This window comes from Mixophyes fleayi, chromosome 11 (assembly GCF_038048845.1).
Source record: "Mixophyes fleayi isolate aMixFle1 chromosome 11, aMixFle1.hap1, whole genome shotgun sequence".
Classification (NCBI taxonomy): Eukaryota; Metazoa; Chordata; class Amphibia; order Anura; family Limnodynastidae; genus Mixophyes; species Mixophyes fleayi.
In genome coordinates this window covers 13,267,659-13,289,738 of record NC_134412.1, presented here as the reverse complement: position 1 = coordinate 13,289,738, position 22,080 = coordinate 13,267,659, and the positions used below count along the sequence as shown (strand labels likewise).

The 22,080-nt window shown below is 39.4% G+C and overlaps 1 protein-coding gene across 1 annotated transcript; it reads right to left on the bottom strand.

Annotated features, from left to right (window-relative positions):
* Positions 1-7,618: 7,618 nt before the first annotated feature.
* Positions 7,619-12,686, bottom strand: LOC142106871 (interferon-inducible GTPase 5-like). Its single transcript, XM_075189911.1, has 2 exons — positions 12,660-12,686; positions 7,619-9,354 (listed from the first exon to the last, which is right to left on the bottom strand). The coding sequence occupies exon 2, from the start codon at positions 9,331-9,333 to the stop codon at positions 8,131-8,133; it is 1,203 nt and encodes a 400-aa protein (XP_075046012.1). The 5' UTR covers positions 9,334-9,354; positions 12,660-12,686; the 3' UTR covers positions 7,619-8,130.
* Positions 12,687-22,080: the final 9,394 nt, after the last annotated feature.

Here is a 22,080-nt window from a genome sequence, read left to right as displayed (position 1 = left end):
GCAACACAATTAGCGCGTGGAGAAACCGATGGACATGCTGGATGCCCACCACCCACTTACTAGCAGAGGGAAGGGGGAAGTAGGATGGGGGATGAGCCAGGAATATAGACAGGGGACTGGCAGGTGCCTCAATGAGGGGGGGCATGACTGCGTTTATAACAGAGCATAGTGGGAGAAAAATGTAGTGGATATAGAGACGAGATGAAGAAAACAGGGTAAAAGGGAGAAATATAGATAAAGGGAAGGACAGAGTGGGAGAGGAGAAGGAAACTAGACCAATGAAAAAGCAAAATAAAATCAGACAGCAAGTACAAAACTAAAATACAATCAAAATTACTTTGAAGGAAACAAACCACAAAAGCCTACCATCTAAAGATTTCCAGTACCAAGAGAGAGAAACCAGTCTATGCTTACGCTTATTAAACCTCCCCAGCTCAGGCAACTCCTCTCTGTTTGGCTAACAAACTACAACTTACAAACTTGCATTATATTAACCCTTGCAGTGCACCAAACTGCACATTCTAAAACATCCTGGGCACATATATGCCTTTGAGCCAATTACCTGCCCTCAGTTATCTATACTGCAGGAGGCTCCATGCTGTAAAGCAACACAATAACATCAAAGGACCTGGTGACAGGTTTTCTTTATTCATAGGACGTATTTTATGAAGTGTAAAATGGTATTTGAATTCATCTTGCGGCTCGGATTGCGCTGGCGTTTTCTACCCAAGCACTTATGGGTGAGGTGCAAGATGTGATGGAGCAGTAGTTTGCACATTCAGAAAGGGCTGGGTGGAGCACAGGTGTTCTTAGAAAAAGAGAATAGGCATTTTGTATTTCAGAGCAATGCAGAAATAAAATTTCATCATATTGAAATGACAAAAAGAAGTGGAGAGTACAATTTTAGGAGCATTTGTTATTATGTGGAGAGGTGCACAGTTATTTCCATCTGCAAAAGTTCTGGGATTTCACATCACCTCTGAGGAGGAGCTGAACCCTTTGTGACTATTGCACATGCACTGCCACTGTGGCAGCGCATGCACAAAGAAATATTAAAGACAGAAATGAGGCTCAGCAAGGTGAAATTTTTTATTTTAGCATGTATTTTTAATGTTTTCAGCGGCGGATTGGCCATAGATATTAACAGGACTTTTCCAGTTTACCAGTGGCATCATGGGGCTATCTAGAAGCTGCCTAATGTCTATTTTTTTCCTTTTCATTTTCTTGTAATAAAAGGATTTATTTGTTTGTTGCCCAGAGGTGCGGCTGCCCAGAATCTTCAGGGTCTGGCTTGAGCCAAATTAATCCCTCCTCTTGTCTCATTTTCAAAATAGGGGCCATGCAGCCTATTGCTGCAATGCTCAGCCCCTACCTCCTCCTTGGTGGCCACTCCCTTTCTCTCCGAGGTGGGGCTTCTTCCTTCCCCCTATGGCCGCAAAGTGTAACGGCAACCCAGAGTAGTGTTTTTATCCAGGATTTAAATGGATAAGTAACATGTCAGTACAAGGAGTAATGATTGTAACTGAGGGAAATTACTCTTGAGAATAAGGTGGTTAGTTAAATGATTATGAGAGTCAATGGGGTTACTGATCTCAATGGAGTTAATTAAGATGGAATTCTTTGATGAGGGCTGAGGTGGCTAGTGACTATGAATAAAAATAAATGATGATGTGGGGTTTAATATGGGTATGAGGGGTTCATTATTATAAAGGGGATAATGGGATTGTTATGATGCTAGTGAAGGAGTTAATGATTTTGAGGAGGTGTTAATTAATGATGAGGAGGATGATATTGTGTAGCTGTCACAAAAATGTCTTTGTATTATATGGTGGCCACTAGGTTGCTCTGTATTGTATTGTAGTCACACAAATACTCACTGTATTGTATGGAGGACTCCAGTTGGAGTAAGCTGTACACAGGCTCAGCTCTTTGCTCAAGCTCCCACTTTTCCTTATTCTCACAAATATAAACATTTGGCTTTTTCTGAATACCGTTGGCAAACATCACAGCAGCGCTGAGGATCAAGTTCATACTGAAAAATAAGGCTGTTTAAGGATCTACTGAACAACTATCTCTGTTAAGCTGTGGGACCCAAAGATCTCAGCTGTCATTGATGTTTCAACATCTGTTCAGCTACCTATTGAGCTCAATTGTGATTGCTGTTACCATTTCTGTTTGGCTGCTGGACCTTCTACACCTAGCTCTCAGCATCCTTCTGGATCTCGTTGTGTCAGAGCAGCAGAAACTGCATACTCCATTGACCCCATTCAGGGGTTTCCACTCTTTCATTACATACTCTAGCTAATACACATTAATTCACATCTCTCCATCTTGTAGGTATTCAATTTACAGTATCTCCTATTTATTGTCACCATACTTCTCTCCAAACTCCTCTTCTTTCTCCAGCATCCTATTTCTCTCTCCCCAATATTGATTTGCCCTTCACTACTTCTCTTCTAGGCTATGCACATGGACTGTTATGTCTCCTGGACCCACCACACTCACCAGCCTATATAAACAGAAATAAACCTCACACCCACAAATCCTTGATGCATGTCCTCTTCCTCATCATGCCCCTTCTCATGGCTGCTGGTGATAAGTCACCTAACCCAGGGCCCCGTATAATCCCCATTATCTGTTCATGCTCCTCGCTCCACCTAAAACATTTCCATCCAACCCATATTTGCAATCCAGCCAACCTTATCCACATATCTCTTCTAATGTCTTTTTCCTTCTCCTGTGCACTATGGAGTGCCAGACCCGCTTGTAACAAACTTTCTTCCATCCATGATTCCTTCATTTCTAAATCCCTCAACCTCCTTGCCATTACAGAAACTTGGCTCACCTCCTCTGACACTAGATCCCCGTAGCTCTCTCCTATGTCCATCCAGTCTGCTAACCCACGTCGCCACTTTACACCTTAAACTCACTTCCTCCCTCACAACACATAATTTTGACACTTATTTCAAAGACAAAATTGACACCATTCGACAAGATATTTCCTCATGCCAAATTCCACTCACTCCATCCACTTTAACCACCTTTACCTATACTCCTCAATCCAATTCATTCTTTCCAGGAACTGAAGAAGAAATCTGTGCACTCATCTCATCATCTCGCTGTACAACCTATCCCCTCGATCCTATTCCCTCCCAACTTCTCCGCTCCACCACCTCCATTACATGCCCAACTCTAGCTCACCTCTTCAACCTGTCTCTCTCCTCTGACACATTTCCATCCTCCTTAAAACATGCACCAATCTCCCCAATTCTATAGAAACCATCTCTCGATCCAGCCTTTCTCTCCAACTACCGCTCTATATCTCTCCTCCCCTTTGCCACCAAACTCCTTGAGCGATTAGTGTACAAGCGACCTGTCTCACTTTCTCATCTCCTCTCGACTTTCTGTAATCAGGCTTCTGCCCCTAACATTGCACTGAAACTGCTCTGACAAAAGTTATCAATGATCTATTTACTGAAAAGTCAAAGGGTCATTCTCCAAACTCATTCTCATGGACCTCTCTGCTGATTTTGACACTGTTGATTCCCCTTTTCTCCTACACACCCTTCATTCTATTGGCCTTCATGACACAGTTCTTTCCTGGTTCACTTCCTACCTATCAAACTGCTCTTTTAGTTTTTCTACCTCTGGCACATCCTCCCCTCCACTCCCACTATCTGCTGGGGTCCCACAAGATTTTGTTTTGGCCCTTTACTTTTTCATTGTACACCTCTTCTCTTGGTTCACTAATTCGCTCATTCGGCCTCTAACACCACCTCTACGCTGATGACACCCAAATCTATATCTCTTTACCTGACCTCTCTCCTTCTGTACTATCTTGTGTAACCAACTGTCTTTCTGCTATCTCCACATGCATGTCCCAACACTACTGAAAGTTCAACATGTCCAAAATAGACACTTATTATCTTCCCTTCTGCCAGAGTCACCACCTGCCCTCAAATCTCCCTCACTGTCAATAACACCACAATTTTCTTAGTCTCACAAGCCCGCTGCCTTGGTATCACACTTGACTCCACCCTCTGCTTTATTCCTCACATCCAGACTCTTCCCAGTCCTGTCGACTCAACCTTAAAAACATTGTCAGATTACACCCTTTTCTTACTCAAAATGCTATCAAAACTCTTAGCCATTCTCTCATCATCTCCCATCTTGACTATTGCAACCTCCTGCTATCTGATATCCCTGACACCCATATATCCACACTTCAATCCATCCTGAATTATGCTGCAAGACTGATCTTCCTCTCTCACCACTCCACATCTGCTGTACCACTTTGCAAATTCCAACACTGGCTCCCTGTCTCCTCCAGAATTCAATTCTAATTACTCACCCTTACCTACAAAGCCTTCAACAACACTACCCCTGCATACATATCAAATCTCATATCAAAATACTCTCCCTCCCGCCCTATTAGATCTACCTTTGACTTGCGCCTTGTCTCGTCCCAGCTTTCAAATCTTTAAATGGTCTTTGAAAACCCATCTCATTTTGAAGCTGGATCCAGAGCGCTTGCGAATGTAATCCGCTGTATTTATTTTATTGAATTGTTACTCTTTTACTTTTTGCTATTAAAACGCATTGTGAGTTGGAACCACACTATTCGACGTGGACAATTTTCATTGAATGGCGACTAGACGAACATAACAGTGTTTACTCGAATGCTCTGTGTATTGTAAGGTGGTCATTAGGATGTTGTCTCTATTGTCTATAGGACCTTTCAATGCACTCTGCATTGTTTGATGCTCACTAGAATGCTCTCTTTATTGTATGGCAGTCACAAGGATGCACTCTGTAAGGCATGGAGGTCACTAGGATGTTATCTATAGGGCCCTTCAATGCTCTCTGCGTTGTGTGGTGCTCACTAGAATGCTCTCTTTATTGTATGGTAGTCAATAGTATGCTCTCTGTATTGTATGTCAGTCGCTGTGATGTTTTCTGTATTGTATGGTGCTCAATAGAATGCTCTCTGTTTTGTATATAGTTCCCTTGAATACTCTCTGTATTGTATGGTGCTCACTAGACTTGACCTCTTGTATAAAAAAGAAAAGGATAAGGTATTGAACCATCAAGGGAATCAGAAGGACCATGAAACTGCATTTATTACAAGATATAATAGTCAATTTAAAGGCATAGAAAAACTAGTCCGGAAACATTGGCATGTATTACAAAAAGATGAAATTCTTCATAAGTTACTCCCAAAACAACTGTTTTTCATATACAGAAGGGCTCCTAATATTAGAGACAAATTAGTAAGGGGTACCTGTGAAAATAAAAAACCAATGGCAAAATTGTCAGTAAAGGCGTTTATAGATGTGGAATGTGTCAAGGTTGTAGGGTAGTAAACTCTAAGACAAGTAAAATTGATAAACTGGTTATAAATAAACAAGAATACCCTATTAATCATTTTCTTACCTGTAATTCGAAAAACGTAATATACGTATTGGGATGCAAATGTGGTCTCATATATGTAGGAAGAACATCAAGACCGCTAAAAACTCGTATAAGTGAACATGTAAGAAATATCAGAAAAGGTTTAATCACACACTCTGTTTCTCAACATTTTAAAAATAGACATAATTGTTCGCCTTCTGAATTAACTTTTTTTATGGCCATAGACTCTATACAGAGTAACTGGAAAATTAGAGACACAGATAATCTATTGGCAAGAGCAGAAATGTTCTGGATTTATAAACTTGATAGCCTAATTCCTAAAGGGTTAAACAGGGATTTTGAATGAAAGTGTTTTTTGACTTAAGTTTCCATTTATTCAAGATGTCTAACTTTCACCATTTGATGTTAGACCATCACTCTTGCTTCTGATCTTGTATTTCTCTCTCTTTTTTTTTCTGTTCCCATGGTAACCGATGTAAACATTATCGGCCTGAGTCATTAAGGTAGACAAAGGAGTAAATGTTCTCTGGGATAAACCATGTTACAATACAAGGGGTGCAAATTAGTTTATTATTTTGCACATAAGATAAATACTGGCTGTTTTTTCATCTATCACACAAATATTTGCTAGCTATATTATTACACTGAAATTTAAAGTTGATCTAAGACATGCCCTACCCCAACTATAAATCTGCTCCACATTTTAAATTTACCTCCCCCTCCAATGCAACATGGTTTTGCCCAGGTGCAAATGTTACTCCTTTTTTATGCTTTGCTCTCCTTAATGACTCAGGCCCTATGCCTTTATGATGTCTCCCACTGTGTTACAAAACCGGAAATGATGTCAGTGGATCCGAAAACCGGAAGTGATGTAGAGCTATTTCATGTGTCCCACTGATATTTGTATGTTTCTAAAGGAATTGTATATGTTTCCATTATGTTTGTATGACGTTTTACTGATTGAAATCCATCCTCTTAGTGATTTCTATAGCAAAAAACTTTGTGTAAAATATCGCCGAACTGGATATGACGTCCCTATGTCCAGAAATCAGAAGGGACGTTGCGCGATCTATGCATTCCATTGGGGACTGTTTTTGTTTTTGGTCTGTTAATAATTGGTTTTTGTATTTATTCTGTGCTTCTTATTGCGATTTTCCTTGTATGAAGAAGTTTAACTATATGAATATTAATATGTTTCATCAGCTTAATTAAGAGAATGCCCTTAATGGAGGGTTTGAATATAAATTGCCCACAGGAGGGTTCAGTTCACTATGCACCTTGAGAAAGACCAGTTAAGGTCGAAACATGTTGGAGCATGTTACCTGATGATTTTATTTCTTCTCCTCCATTTAATGGATGTTTAATTTCTGGCTGTTCTACACTGTGACCAATTTGGAAGCCCTGTGGAATTATACCAACTGCCTGAATACTCCGTTTATCTGGTAGGAGTAAATAAACTTTGTTTTAATATTGTTTGATTTTATATTTATATTTTTGTGATTATACAAATAAATTTTATCAAAGCAATATCACACTACATATTTTTTTATATATTGTTTACTCTGCTGGTGAAATATACATTATGTATGTTAATGGAATTGACCCACGGATAAAGATCCTATGAAAAGAAAAGGAAAACCACAATTTGATGGGCCTGTATTTCTTCTAACTCTTGTGAGTACCCCACCAAAAGGGGCGTCTACATTTAAAAGAAGATCTTCTTTTTCAACCTATAAGAACATTGTTAAATTGTTCTGTGTACATTTTTGATTGTATTACACTATGTTGCTCTTTTCTCTTTGTTCTATGACCACATGAACATCCTGTGAGAAGTAAGAATTGGAGGATTACCATCATACAATTTAAGTATTCCCCTATTCTACACTACCCAACTTTATAGAGAATATTTATAAGCGCCTGTAGGTTTTCATAATATTCTATATATTTAGGATGTTGTGTGACTCCGACATCAGTCAAGTGTTGAAATAGAAGATCAGACGCAGAAGACAGACAGCATCATACCCTTAAATGACTTGAGTGGTATGTATATAATAATACATAGTATATGAACAGATATGGTATTCTTACTCCTAATGGATATTTCTTAAACATATTTTGTGAAAACAGCTTTGTGCGCATTTCACGGATGTGGCCAAGTTCTCGGATACAGTCAGTTAGTATGAAATAGACATAGATGCACATTAGAAAATATGAATTACAAAGCTTTATTTATTTGCAAATATAATTGGTGAAAGAGAAACATACATTTTCATCTTGCAAGGTATAGTAACATTAGTTAGAAACATAATAATAAGGGATATTACATACTACAGAACATTCTCAACTGGAAAATTGGGACAATATTGACCACACACCCAATCCACAGAAACCACTTCCTGATCGGACCAAACCACCTTCCATTTTAAATAAGACCACACCCCTTATCCAGCAGGCAATGCCCTTTTCAGCCTCTGACAATCAGCACTGTCTCTGGTAATTTGGTGCTATTGGCAGCTATGATATTATGATTGAAGTATATTAAATGTATAATATTATGTATTATTAGCATTTTCAAAGTCTATCTATCATGCATTGCTTTTGTTTGTGTTTAATATTTTCAGACAGCAGATATTGTATCACCTAAGCAGGGTAATTGTCACGCAAATGTGATAAGTGAGATGGGAAACAAATCATTACACTGATTTATTTTTACCACTGCTAAACAGCCAGTTCTAAAGCCTTTCTGAGAACTCTCACTGCATCCTCTGCAATCTCTTCCAGAAAATTCTGTAACATCTTGTAGGTGGTGGCAAAAGAGATGGCACCAGCGGCAATAGTACCTATTATTGGAATTATGCTTAGTGCATATTCAGCGATCATAAGTGCTCCTGCTGCACCTCTGGCTAGAAGTGTCTTAACAAGCTCTTTGTTTATCTCTTGTAAAACTAAAGGGGATTTGATTACAGATTTCAACTCTTTATAATCCTTACCAAATTTATTGGCTAACTTACGGAGAGAATCTGGATCCAGACCAAAAGTCTTTCGGTATCCATTCATAGCTGTCACTAAGATAGTGATATCACACATGACAGATAGACCAGGAATAGGGACTGTAGCTACCGCACATGAGAGAGTGGCCAGTTTCCAGATCTGACTCTGCAGTGCATCTTTTTTCTTTTTCAGTATCGGCATAGAAATGGTGGGCAGAGAGAGCAGAAAAACATGCCTCTTATTGCTTGAAAGTTCTTTTTCTAGAGTTTCTTGCATGAGATTGAAGTCATACTTGTCCAGTTCCAGGCAAGACAACAGAAACACACGTGGGTCTTTGATTCCTGACTTACAAAGATTTTGGACGCAGTTATCCCGAATCTCTTTCAATATACTCTCTTCATTGTAGGTCTTTTTTTTACGTTTTTGGCTGGCATACAAGTCGGCGTCAATTTTTGATCTCACAAAGTAGAACTTCTTCCCCATTGCTTGAATTTCCTTTGCCAATTCTGCATTATTGAGCCTGAAGCGTTCAGATGCCATGATAATGAAAAAGTCAAATTGACGGAAGTTGACTTTTGCAAGATACTCTTTTGGCTGGAAGTTAGGAGTACCCACCCCTGGTAGGTCCCAAAATGTCACCTTTTTATAATTTGGATGAGTATAAGAAGTTGGCTTCGCGGTACATTCCACCACTCCTGTTTTAGCAGCGCCTTCATCATCATCATATAGACCACGGATGGCATTGATGAAAGTTGACTTTCCAGCTCCTGTCTCACCTGTTACTGCAATAGTCAGGTGGGTATTGTCTATATCCTCTAATGATTTCTGAATCGCTTCAGTGGCTTTGCACAGGTCACCTTGTTCTAGACTAGTTTTCATTTCTTGCAGGTCTTTATCAGTGATGATGTCAAATGTATCAGTGGAAGCCATTTTCTTAGCTGTTTTTTTTTACTTAAGGAGAGAGATGAAAATATTAATTAATAAGGCTGTTCAAATACATTTGTAAGATTTCCTAATCTATATTGTTGATATTGGCTCAGCTGGAGCAATGTAATGTGTGACAATAATGATACCACTCTACACCAGTCCACTGTGCATTTATAGTTTATTGGTATAGTGCCACCATATTACACAGCTCTTTCAATAGAATACAATAAATTTACATTGGGCCATTAAAGCAGTCTAAATTCCTGAACACACATAGGTCCATTTTGTTAGAAAGCCAACTAACACAGGGAGAACATGCAAACTCCACACAGATAGTGTCCCAGCAATGTGTGTGTGTGTGTGTGTGTGTGTGTGTGTACATACATGTGTGTAACAAGATGTATATTCTAATACCCACAAAAACATGTGAATAGTAAACTATCCACTATTGCAAGTGTATTCAGCAGTGGCTTCTCCTATAATGAGATAGGATATGTCCCGATGGCGATGGGCATTTGCTCTGTGCTCTGTTGATGAACCCCCAATACTGCATACTGAAGCAGGTTTTACCAGGGCTATAATATACCAATGCAACAGCACCTGGTACACTCAGCTGGCAGGAAGAAGGAAGCATATATAGGGAAACATTGCATTTATGTGAAATTGTTTATGTTTAAAAAAAAAAACTGAAATATACTGTTTTCATAAAGCTTGGTTCCCTGTGTAGTGGAAGCTGTAAGTTTACACTGAAAACTAGTTACGAAATAAGGACACAGTTGTCTTACAACTGGCATTCACTACTGAATCATTGAAATAGCTGCCACATTGTATAAATATAAAAATTTGAGGCGTAAGGGAGCGTTCTTCAGGTTGTGAATCTGAAGGACAGCTGTGGAAATGAAGACTACAACAGTTAGGGATCTGGTAATACAAATACATTAATTGGGTAATGGGTACAAAAAGTATTAGTGTTTGGATTTCCCAGTGGAGTGAAGGTAACGCATTTCATTTTGATTATTTTTTTAAACATAAAATATAGCAATCGGAGGCGGGCTGGGCCGGGGAGCAGTTTTACAGCTATTCGGGATAACGCCACCCCACCCCTCCCCCCCCCCCCCCGTTGAATATAATATTTAATAAATATTATAAGACGTGTGATGCGGCCGAGTCAGCACACAGGGGGCCGCATCACATGTCACACGATGCAGCCGCCTGTGCGCCCCCCGGGCTTCGACTTACCAGCCCGCGCCTGATAGCAATTGTAGAGCACAAGTGTGCAAAACACCACCAAATATTTCTTTCATCTTTCTGAACTTTCAGTGGTTATTTAATTTTATTTGTACTCCCTTCTCAATAATAGACTTTAATGTCTGGAGAATGGAGAGCATATAAAGAGATCCTATGGAGAGGGTTGCTGCAGTATTTAATGTGACCCAGAGGGGCAGAGAGGACACCAGAGAGGGAGTTATAGCCCAAGGAGTGAGTGAAGAGGCTGCAAGAGGACACTAGTGAGAGTGTCAGATCTACCAAGCAAGGCTTAGAGTGCACTGGATGGAGAGAGGGTCAGAGCTTGCACAGAACCCAGCGAGTGTGAGAATCCCAGGAGGGGCAGAGAGTGTTATAGCCCAAAGGATGTTGGTTTGTGTTGAAAGAAAGATAAAACAGTGTGTGAGAAAGCTGCACTGAGGTAAAGGAAATGTTTATAAGTGCATTGAGCAAATGTCACAGATGCAGGAAATAGGGTTAAAGCAGCCTGCAGACAGAGAGCAGGGAGAGACTGACATGCGATCTGCAAGTGGATATGTGGAACTGCAATACCCAGGATGACCTGGTATGTAAGCTCTTGTGTACACTAATGCAGTTATATTGCGTGCAGAAGTAGGTGAATTACGAACTCTGATTTTGCTAAAATGTAAACTCTGCAACAGAATAGTGCGATTACATCCACGGTCTAAGTTTTGCACAGGAGGAGTGAGAAGAAATGTGAACAGTCCTAACAACATTCTGAGACATTTGTGCCGGAGGAGTATGTGGAAAATTATGTGATGCACCCATAGTGTTAGTATCCAACTAAGCACTATGGTCGAGGAGACAGGAGCTGTATATAATTATTTTAGTGTTACTTGCAACTCAAGTATTGTGCTGGAGTGAAGAGGAGAATAAATAAAGAGTTTTATATTGTAATAGAGATGGTCTGGTGACCAACTTCTTGTAATTTATTGCTTTGTACCAAGTTATATTTCCTGTGTTCATTCACTCAACAGACGTTGCTGTAAGACCTGCATGAGCTGGGACCACTAGTCACTAATACCTACACGCTAGTCACTTATACCTACAAGCAAAAGGTAGCTAGGGCAGAGGAAAGCACAGGAGGAACATTACCCACTCATGCACCCTAGGACCACACACAGTGTCAGGGGGCTACAGATGGCAATAGTACATGGCAATCATATATAGAATTCCCACAATTCATTATGATCATTTTGTGGGCATGTTGTTCTATATGTATTGCACTCTCCTTCACCTTAAGCATTTATGTTCTGGAGCCTGTTGAAGACGGGAGCACTTTTGAAACGTAGCTGAACACGATTACAACCTAGGGGTAAATGTATCAAGCTGAGAGTTTTCCGGCGGGTTTGAAAAACGAATCAGATTCTAGCTATCATTTATTTAGTACATTCTACAAAATGACAGCTAGAATCTGATTGGTTGCTATAGGCAACATCTCCACTTTTCAAACCCGTCGGAAAACTCTCAGCTTGATACATTTACCCCCTAGTCTGATTTCTGATGGTAACAGCCAGTTAAATGTTCTAATTTGCCTGACTATCCATCCACATGTAATTGCACATAGTGACAGTTGCTTAGTGACCATACAGAGAGCAAACCTTTAATTTGTTTCCCGTCAGAACATTGAGATTTTACTACATAAACTATAAACATTGCCAATAAAACCAGGATTAAGTGCAATGTTTTTAGTGCAACTTTTGCAGCAATATCAGTGTTTATTTCACCAGCAAAAAATCATTACAAGCCCTACATGCAACGTTTTGTAACTTTCAGGAAACATTTTGATTTAATGACATGCAAAAAAAAAAAAAAATACAATCAAAGTATTAGTCATCAACTATTTTCCTTGTACAGTAACTTTAATATCAGCCCCTGTAACCTGTATTTGTTGAGGTGCGTCTGCATGTTTTCTAGATATGTGAAGTTAGATTTGCTTATGTGTAGCTATTATATTTACCAATTTGAAATATTATAAGATATACTGTTGTCTATTATACCCCAAAGCATCAAGGATCATTAGAAAAAACAAGATACTTTACCTCTCAGGGGAACACTCCGTCTCAGAATCTTAATCAGACTGTAGCTTTGCAATGTACAGTTCAGCTTTATATAGGCAGATCTAAGTTTCACTTTCTATTTGGAAACTAAATAGTTCTTACTAAACTGTGATACTGTATTGCTGCAAAACACAACTTCTATTGAGCTAGCACAGACCACTCTGTGTCTCTAAAAAATATTTCTTGTTTATTAGGCTGCGGGGATCAGTGATGGACATTGCATTTGGAACCCAATGAATAAAACCTGATACTTCTAGTATCAGTGCTGAAACCAAGGCAGTAGTGATCCAACACTTTCAGAACAATCACCTAGTTCCTGGCAAGAATGGGGGTGGGGATTTTATTTAAAAAATAGCTTCCAGTGTAGGGTAAGGGGCTCTAATCTGGGTCTTATTATGCAATCCAGGCCCTAAATTGCCTCTCCAGTGAGGGGTTGAATTTTTTTTTTTTAAAAAAAACTGGAGTTATGCTACTCTGAGGTCATAACAAAATAACCCACCCATCTGCTTTGAAATGGATTCTTACAGGTTCCCCCACGAGTGATGCTAGAGCAATGTCTCCCCACTGTGGTGTATGTAGTTGATGTTGCTGTGTGTGTATTAGGTGTAATCTTCCTTCGAATTAACAGACTAAACACCCACCCCTAGACTGCTGGATAGAACAACATAGACCCCAACCTAGTGCTGTGTGCCCCAGAGCCCTCTGGTGCCAAGTTGTAAATTGTTTAAGAGGTGATGGCATCCCTTAAAACATACCAACCATCATTCTATGTGTATTTAATAAATGTACTGGTCTTCAATCTTCATGTTATGTAATTCACAGCCCATCATGACGGAATCTGTTGATCGTCTAACCAGAGCTGCAATAAAATCACTGAACCTTCTGAAGATACTGCTGACAGTGCACATAAGTGTTCAGAGTAAACTAAGGCCGGATTAAGGGCCACATGAGTCTGAGGCTCAAAATTATAAAGGGCCTATTGTGAGAAGTGCCATCCCACTGGCGGTGTGGCCAATGATGTGTGGGTGTGGCCAGTTGTGTGTGGACGTGACCAGCGCCATAAAGGGCAAAGCTTGCACTTCCCTCCAACCACCTACATCTCCCTCCCATCATCCCTTATATGAAGATTGCACCACTAACTGGCTCACACAACATATATGTAAAGTGAAGAGTTGGAATACGTCCCATCTGTCCCTCATGCCGGGACAAGCTCCTGGATAATCAGGATAGTCCCCTAAAATCAGGACTATCCTGATGGAATCGGGACAGTTGAGAGGTAAAGGTATGTTATTTTATTGATCATTGATGACAAAAATGCAAACAATGGTTGATTATTTTTGTTTCTTAAAGTGCTTTAACAGAAATATACATGAAAAATGCTAATTTTCAGGTTTATAACATTGAACAAAGTACAGGGTTCTGAAAACTTTAGAATAATTAAATAAAAAATAAAACTTGAATCTATATATAAATATGTATAAATACACTGTCTATGGTATGGATCTATATTGATCGTAATATATAAACATTTACTGTCCACTTTATTAGGTAGTCCGCCCCTGGCAGACTAGATAAAAAATTACAATTGTAGTTCAGATCAAACACCAGAATGGAGAAGAAATGTGATCTAAGTGACTTGTACTGTGGGATGATTGTTGGTGCCATACGGGTTGTTTCAGTACCTCAGAAACTGCTGATCTCTTGGGATTTTTAGCACACAACAGTCTCTAGAGTTTACAGAGAACGGTGCTCAAAACCAAAGTGGCAGCTCTGTGGGTGGAAACACCTTGTTACTGAGAGACGTCAGAAGAGAATGGACAGCCTGGTTCAAGCGGACAGGAAGGCGAAAGTAACTCAATTAACCATTGTTGGTATACCAAACATCATCTCTGAATGCACAGCACATCCAACCTTGCAGTAGATGTGCTACAGCAACATAAGATCACACAGCAACCTTGTGACCGCTACACAATACATAGCACCCTTGTGACCACCATGCAACACATAGCACCTTTGTCACTGCTACATAATACAGAGGGTGACCTTGTGACCACCACACAATACAGAGGACAACCTTGTCACCATCACACAATACAGAGGGCAGCATGAGACCTCCACCCAATACAGAGAGCAAAATATGATTTTTATTGATACAAGAGAACTGTGCAGTTCATATGGGACAATGTGATTATCAACTGTTGGTTATTTTCATACCTCCTAAAACCTCAAATGACCAAAGGGGAATGTATAAGATTTGTTATATATAACTACTCTTTCTTCAAGTGTTCACACATCTGAGCAAACTTCGAAATACAAATAGCCAAACACAGATAACTGTCAGTGGCACCAGGGTATAATCTCCATTGAAAAAATTAAATAATTTAGTTGTAAGAAAAGGAACAGATCCCTATGCTAATACACACAGGCCATTCATATATGCATCTTTTATTTTCACATATCCCTTATTGGACCTGTTGTCACATATACTCTCTTGTCACATATACTCTCTTGTCACATATCCACTGTTGGATCCCCATTGTCACATATTCCCTGTAGGGCCTGTTGTCACATATTCCCTGTAGGGCCTGTTGTCACATATTCCCTGTAGGGCCTGTTGTCACATATCCCCTGTTGTCACATATCCTCTGTTTAAATATATTGTTCCTACCTGTTGTGTTGAGCGTCACTCACCTTCTGTCTGGAACTCGGAGGAAGCTGGTACCGCATAAACTGTATACGCAGTCCCCATTCCATTCAGCAACAGTCAGCCTCGTGATTGACTGCCTGTTGCTCTCCAATGATGGGACAGTCAGCAGTCTACATAACCACCCTGCACCGCTCATCACCCCAAAACCCCCCCTCCCTCCCCGAACCAGGTGTCCTCAGCAAAAAAAAAATTCTTCCTCCTAGCTGACCTGGGCCTATTTTTGTTGAGAGGCCTGGTGCTGGCATTCACTTATAATGCTGATGTCTGCTCTCAGCATGTCCTTCATGGGGTTTAGAGATTCATTGCAGTGGTTATGTTGTGTTTTGTAAGTTGTGAAAACAGCTCAGATTGAAAGTACTGAGAACACTTTGAGAGCACATGAAAAGCGCCTGTATGTATCAGCATCTTGCTGTATCACAAATTTCAGTGTTTTATATGAAACACATGTAATAATCAGCAGCAACTACTTTAAATAATTAATATGATGGAGTGCCCCTTTTAACAAACTAGTAGATAGTTGAAAATTTTGGATTAAATACAAAAGAGAGAACTGTGCACTAAACAGAAACTGAAACCTATGAAGCAGCTAGGTTAAGTTGGCAAGGTGATCTGGCCTGCCTAGAGTATAGAAATTAAGGATATAAACCAGCGCTAAACACAGATACATGTACAGTTGTTATGAGAGTAGTGATCTCAGGTGATATTATACAATCCTAATTCCAAAGTGCAAATATGTAAGAAATGTCAATCAACAAAGATAATTTAAAATAGCAAAAGCAAAATCAATATGAAAGTACGTGAATATGCAGCAGGGTTAAATTGGCAAGGTGGACAGGGCCCGAGGAAGAGGCTGTTGTAGTTTGGCGATGGCGTGCGTTCCGCCTTGGAACGCACGCTACTTCCTACTTGTTTGACAATGTGCTGAAGTCCTGACCGGTTTCGTCATAGGATGACTTTTTCAAAGGATGGTGTGCGTTTCTATGTGTTACTATGTCCTTAATTCAGTTTTACCATAACTTCTAGTTTGCTGTCCTCATACACAGGTTACAAAGCATCGCTGAAAAGGGGTCTATTTATTAATCATTTTGTTTCCACGGCTGTTTCTGCATGATTATGGCAAAATTAGTATCGTTGGTATTTATCAATGTGTTAACACAGGAGTTACCGCGTTAGCAAAAGTACTGCAGAATACCACCATCCCCATAACCCTCTAAGGGACAGGTACTTGCGCAAATTATCAAGGCCAAAAAAGAGCTCGGACTCAATAGCTAATGCCATCCGAGGATGATGTTAGCAGCTGCCGTGGCGCTCTTAAGTGACTTTTGACAGCGATATTTCTTGAGTGGTCAGTGATCAGATAAGGTTTATCAGATTAATCGGCCAACCGTAGAGCCAAGAAACATACAGATCTGTTGTCTGCAAGAACTCTGCTTTACTAAACAAAAGACATCAGTTTTGAAGTTCACATTACATAGACGTATCACAACGCACAAGCGTATCAGGTAGTTACAATATAAGGCATTATGCCACCCAATAGAAAAATACATAATTCAAGGCTTAAGCAGACCAGACAAAGAAAATACATTAAATGAGTGTATAATATTTCAGCGTATTTCTAGAAATCTCTAATGAGCAGATGTGTTATCATTGTACCTCATTAGACCTTGGATTTAACAAGCAACAAAAGAGATGTGTGTATCTCACCAGACATATACAGACTATAACATATAACAGACTATACTGTTGGTTATTCTAAGGATAGCAGAGACTTAGCAGCAATAGTATTACATTAATCCACGAGGTAGGGGATAACCCCTCCATTTAGTATATTATCCATGTAGAGAGTAATATTTGTATAGAGCGTTCTGAATTTGGTACAGTGTATATTTAATGGCTCTTTCTCTCTTACTTATTAAATGGTGGATTCTTTAGATGTAATATTGACCTAATTGTTGGTAATAAGTAGTTACTCTGGTATTAAACATAATAGGACATCAAAGGAGACTGTGTGGTCTTTATTTAAAGACTAAGGGCTAGATTTACTAAGCTGCGGGTTTGAAAAAGTGGGGATGTTGCCTATAGCAACCAATCAGATTCTACCTTTCATTTAATTTGTGCCTTCTACAAAATGACAGCTAGAATCTGATTGGTTGCTATAGGCAACATCCCCACTTTTTCAAACCCGCAGCTTAGTAAATCTAGCCCTAAGAATCTTAATACAAGGATCTAATAATAATTTTTTCATTATGGATATTAATTCACCATAAGAATACAGCTAACATAACGAGGCAGGGAGCGGGTACTGCCAATTTTAAATCACTTATTCTGCACAATTATCACTGTCATTTTTGTTTTTTAAATATTTCACTACTGGTGGCACATTGGCCATTTAAGGAACCAAGTTTTTAATAAAATATTTAATAAAGTATTTCATTTTAAAGTATTCTATCACTCAGTGAGTGCCCCCAGTTAAATTCCAGGCTAGAAACTACTTTAGTTTCATTTCGTATTTCTTTGTATTTCTTGTTCAAAAACAATCTGAGCTAACTCTTTCAACTTCCCTCTTTTTGGTCAAAATCTAGGTCTTACCTACCTCAACATGAATGATTGGTCCCCATAGCAATCCGTATATCACAATCCAGAAATCCTAACGACTTCTAGATCATGGGATCAATCGTCCATTTGTACTGCTATATGTTACCAATCACGTCTACCTATCTCCTGTCCCTTCCACACCTTTCAATCTGGCCCTCACAACTAATATCTACACCCATATTCAAATTATCCACACACTCTTGTTAGCTATTGCAATTTAAAATGTATCAATATGTACGTGCAAGCTATAGGCAATTACTAACCATCTTAAATCTGGCATACAAGTCCAGTCCATTACAATATTGCTTAATTGTATTACTAATCTAGTTAATGTCACCTGATCCTATTTTATCTAGGGAGAGAGAAAGAGACAGAAAACAAATATTTATGTAACTCTCTATTATTGCAATACATTAATTTCTCATCTAGATCCTTTTCCTGTGTATAAGGATCTGTGAACAGGGCCCTGTGGAAATAACAATTAAAAAAGAATCCATATTATCACAATATGTATTCATTATATACATTAACATATTAACAAGCACAGAAAATATTATGTTTTAATACTTGCATTTTAAGAAATGATTTACATATCTTAAGCAAGGTGTACGTGACCTGGTTTGATAACAAACAAAATAATAAATTTTATGGTCAATGTCATAAAATGAATAGCAGGATGAGGGTCGCAGTACAGGAATGTGGAGTATAGACAGGATAGGGAGTAGAGAGAGAAAAATGTCAGTATAATAAGACTGTTAAAGCCAGATAAAGAAATGGTGTTACACCTAGTCAATGTCTAAATAAAATGTGGAATTTTACCAAAAGTGCTGAAACAAACATTATATGTAATTAAGAAGAATCTTTATTGGTTTAACGAGATCATTATGTCATTTTGGGTATAAAAGATATGTATGCTAAAAATAGACTCTGTACCTTATAAAATCTCAGCTGATTCTGACACCTTTATGACATTCCCGTTGTAACCTGTACCGAATAAACATGTATTTTCATCAAAGACTGTTCATCGCTTTCAATCAATATCGTTCGAATACAACAGCCCATATAAAGAGTGTGATACACATACAGAAAATGGTACTTCCTAAGGCATATATCCATATTACCTTAATTGGTCTAGGGCATAAAAGGGTGTATTGCCCTGTCGTCATGTAATAATCTCTGTAATTTTAAAGCAAACAGAAAAATAACAATCCTAATTACTCCCCTTATTTTTTTTCTTGCAATGAGATGTGTGGATTCAAGTGTCTCATCCTGCCACCTTTACTGAGTGGAGTGGTGTGGATGATCTGATATGGGCATTCAAACCGGGGGGTCCAGTCCTTTTCTCACGTTCTTTTTTATGCACACCCAGTCAGTCACCTGGCTGAAGGTTGTAAGTTTTATCAGACAAGTTTGGATCTGGAATAAAACATGTACCCTGTGGTGTATTTGAGTTAGTTCTTGTTGCAATCATATCACACATTGGGCTAGATTTACTAAGCTGCGGGTTTGAAAAAGTGGGGATGTTGCCTATAGCAACCAATCAGATTCTAGCTTTCATTTATTTAGTACCTTCTACAAAATGATAGCTAGAATCTGATTGGTTGCTATAGGCAACATCCCCATTTTTTTCAAACCCGCAGCTTAGTAAATCTAGCCCATTGAGTTAAATCTGCATGTTCATTCTGCAATTGCTGAGGAAAATAACATCCTGTCCTAGTAGGGGTTCCAAAAGGAATTTCATATGAGGTTAAACCATGCTTTTTATTAGGACTATTTCTTATTGAAAGGAGAGCCAATGGAAGGCATTCTAAAGACTTTTTCTGAGTTTCAGATATTAATTTCTAAATTTCAACTTGATAGTACCATTTAGTCTTTATACCTTGTCCCTACTTACTGGGCAACAGGGGGTGTGTAGAGCCTGAGAAGTGCATAAATCAGTCAATATGTTTGTTGTTATAGTGATTGTTTATGTAAATGGTGTAAATGCCTGCTGATTTTACAGAAAGAGCGTACCTTCTTGAGTCCTGTATTGATAGTAGTCACAGATAGCGACCTTAGAAGCGGCATATATTACTCTGGTCGTAGTTCAGCAGATTATAATGCAATAGTAGGCACTCATACAGACGTGACCTATATCAATACAAGCAGGGAGGCCAAGAGGAATTCAGTGCCCCGGTACAACAAATTCATGGGTCCCCCCTTATAATCGAGCATGCCAAGAAGTTTTACGCCGCCCCACGGCGACTAGTGTGAAGGAAATCTTGGAGAATGCTTGAACTTGTAGTTCCACAGCAGTAGGCTGGAAGATATCAGTTAATTTTTCTTCCTCTATAAGTGAGTTTTGTTCTGTTTTTATTTTAAGGTCGGAAAAAGTTGTACATTTGTAAATGTAATGCCTGCATTGGTTAATTAATATTTTGAAGAAATGCAAAACAAGTTAAAATCTTTGGTCTGTCGCTGTACCAATCAGTGAACGGACAAGGTTGTAAATAATGTACAGATAGTGTCAGGAGAAAAAACTGACCTCCAGTTGACTGGGGTTCAAGAGGCCATTTCTGTATTTGAACAAAATAATTTTGTCTGTGAATATGAGAAAAATAGCTTTCACTTCTAGTTAGAAGAGAAAGGTGGGAGTGAGCATGATGCACATATTACAAGCTGTTTTAATCTGTGTGAAAATGGCGCTGATGAATATTCTCAGAAATCAGAGGGGTTTGTTATGCCCTTAAAAACATGTGTCGAGATAAAATGCCGTCTGTGAGCAAGACTTATTTAAGTGAATATATTTGTACTTTCGACACGGAAATCACAGAATCTGAAAATATTTGTGAATATTTGGTGATGGAAGATTCTGTTGAGAAAATTCTGAGCAATTTGCAGACACAATGTGAGGTGTCTAACGAGAGTACTGATTTATGAGAGGAGCAGTGTTGCTTCCAAAACGGCTGAATGCCTGCAACCTTTTGAGAGTCGTGTGATGAAATAATTGAAAACCAGGAAGACACATCGGAGTCATTCAATGGGGCTGTACTAGGTGATGATGAGAAAGGAGTGGCTTTAAACACTCACCCACTGTTACGACATCCAATGTGGCATAAACTTATAGAACAGGTAGAAGAGGTCTTCACCTTTAGCAGCCGCCTTTCCCGTAGAGACTGGTTAAGCTCACAGGTACTCAGATGCCCCAGACCTTAAACTCAAAGTAGTATAAGTATTATACTCACACAGCTGCGTACAGGTACAGGAGATGACACACGGAACAGCGGCAGACCAGCGATCTGCAGACTGGACAGAGCACCAGAGGGGTTGTCAGGTATCAGCACGGTCAGGGTCACAGGCAATGGTTCAGAATCCAGGGGCAGTGAATGGATCATGATCACAGGCAATGGTTCAGAGTCCGGGTACAGGCAATATGTCAAGGTCACAGACAAAGGTTCAGAATCAGGAAACAGGCAATAGGTCAAGGTCACAGGCAAAGGCTCAGAATCCAAGGACAGGCAAAGGGTCATACACAGGTAGTCAAATCCAAGGTTCTCACCAACAGAAGCACAGGAGCAGGCTAAAGCACGGAAACACAGAACTATAATCGGCAGGGAGGCTAAGCCCTCCCTGCCCTATAAACAGGCATTGGCCAATGGGGGCAATAATAAAATCAGCCCTAGAGGCTGTCATAATAAACTTCACCTGAGCTTCACTTGCATACTACTCTGCACAATTAGACCCCATTATATGAGCAGCACCCACCTGCGTAAAAACAGTAGCTGCAGCTGCTCTAGTGCTCAAAAAGAGTATAGATATTGTGCTAGGACACCCAGTTACCTTAATGATACCACATGCAGTAACAGAAATTTTAAACCAAGCACACACAAAACATCTGTATGCGGCCAGACTTACTAGATATGAAGTAGCACTACTAACTCCCAGTAATGTTACATTTAAGTGGTGCACAATGTTGAATCTGGCGACATTATTTTTACATATTTCAAAACAGGGGAGGACACATCAGGGTTCCCCTAGGGATCTGGGGGAATCCCAGTTTCAACAAGATGAAAAAATATACACACAAGAATTTTTCTGAACATGATTCTGTAGAACTAATGA

Excerpts from the sequence above, each read along its gene's own strand:
- LOC142106871 (XM_075189911.1), bottom strand. The coding sequence starts at position 9,333 with ATGGCTTCCACTGATACATTTGACATCATCACTGATAAAGACCTGCAA.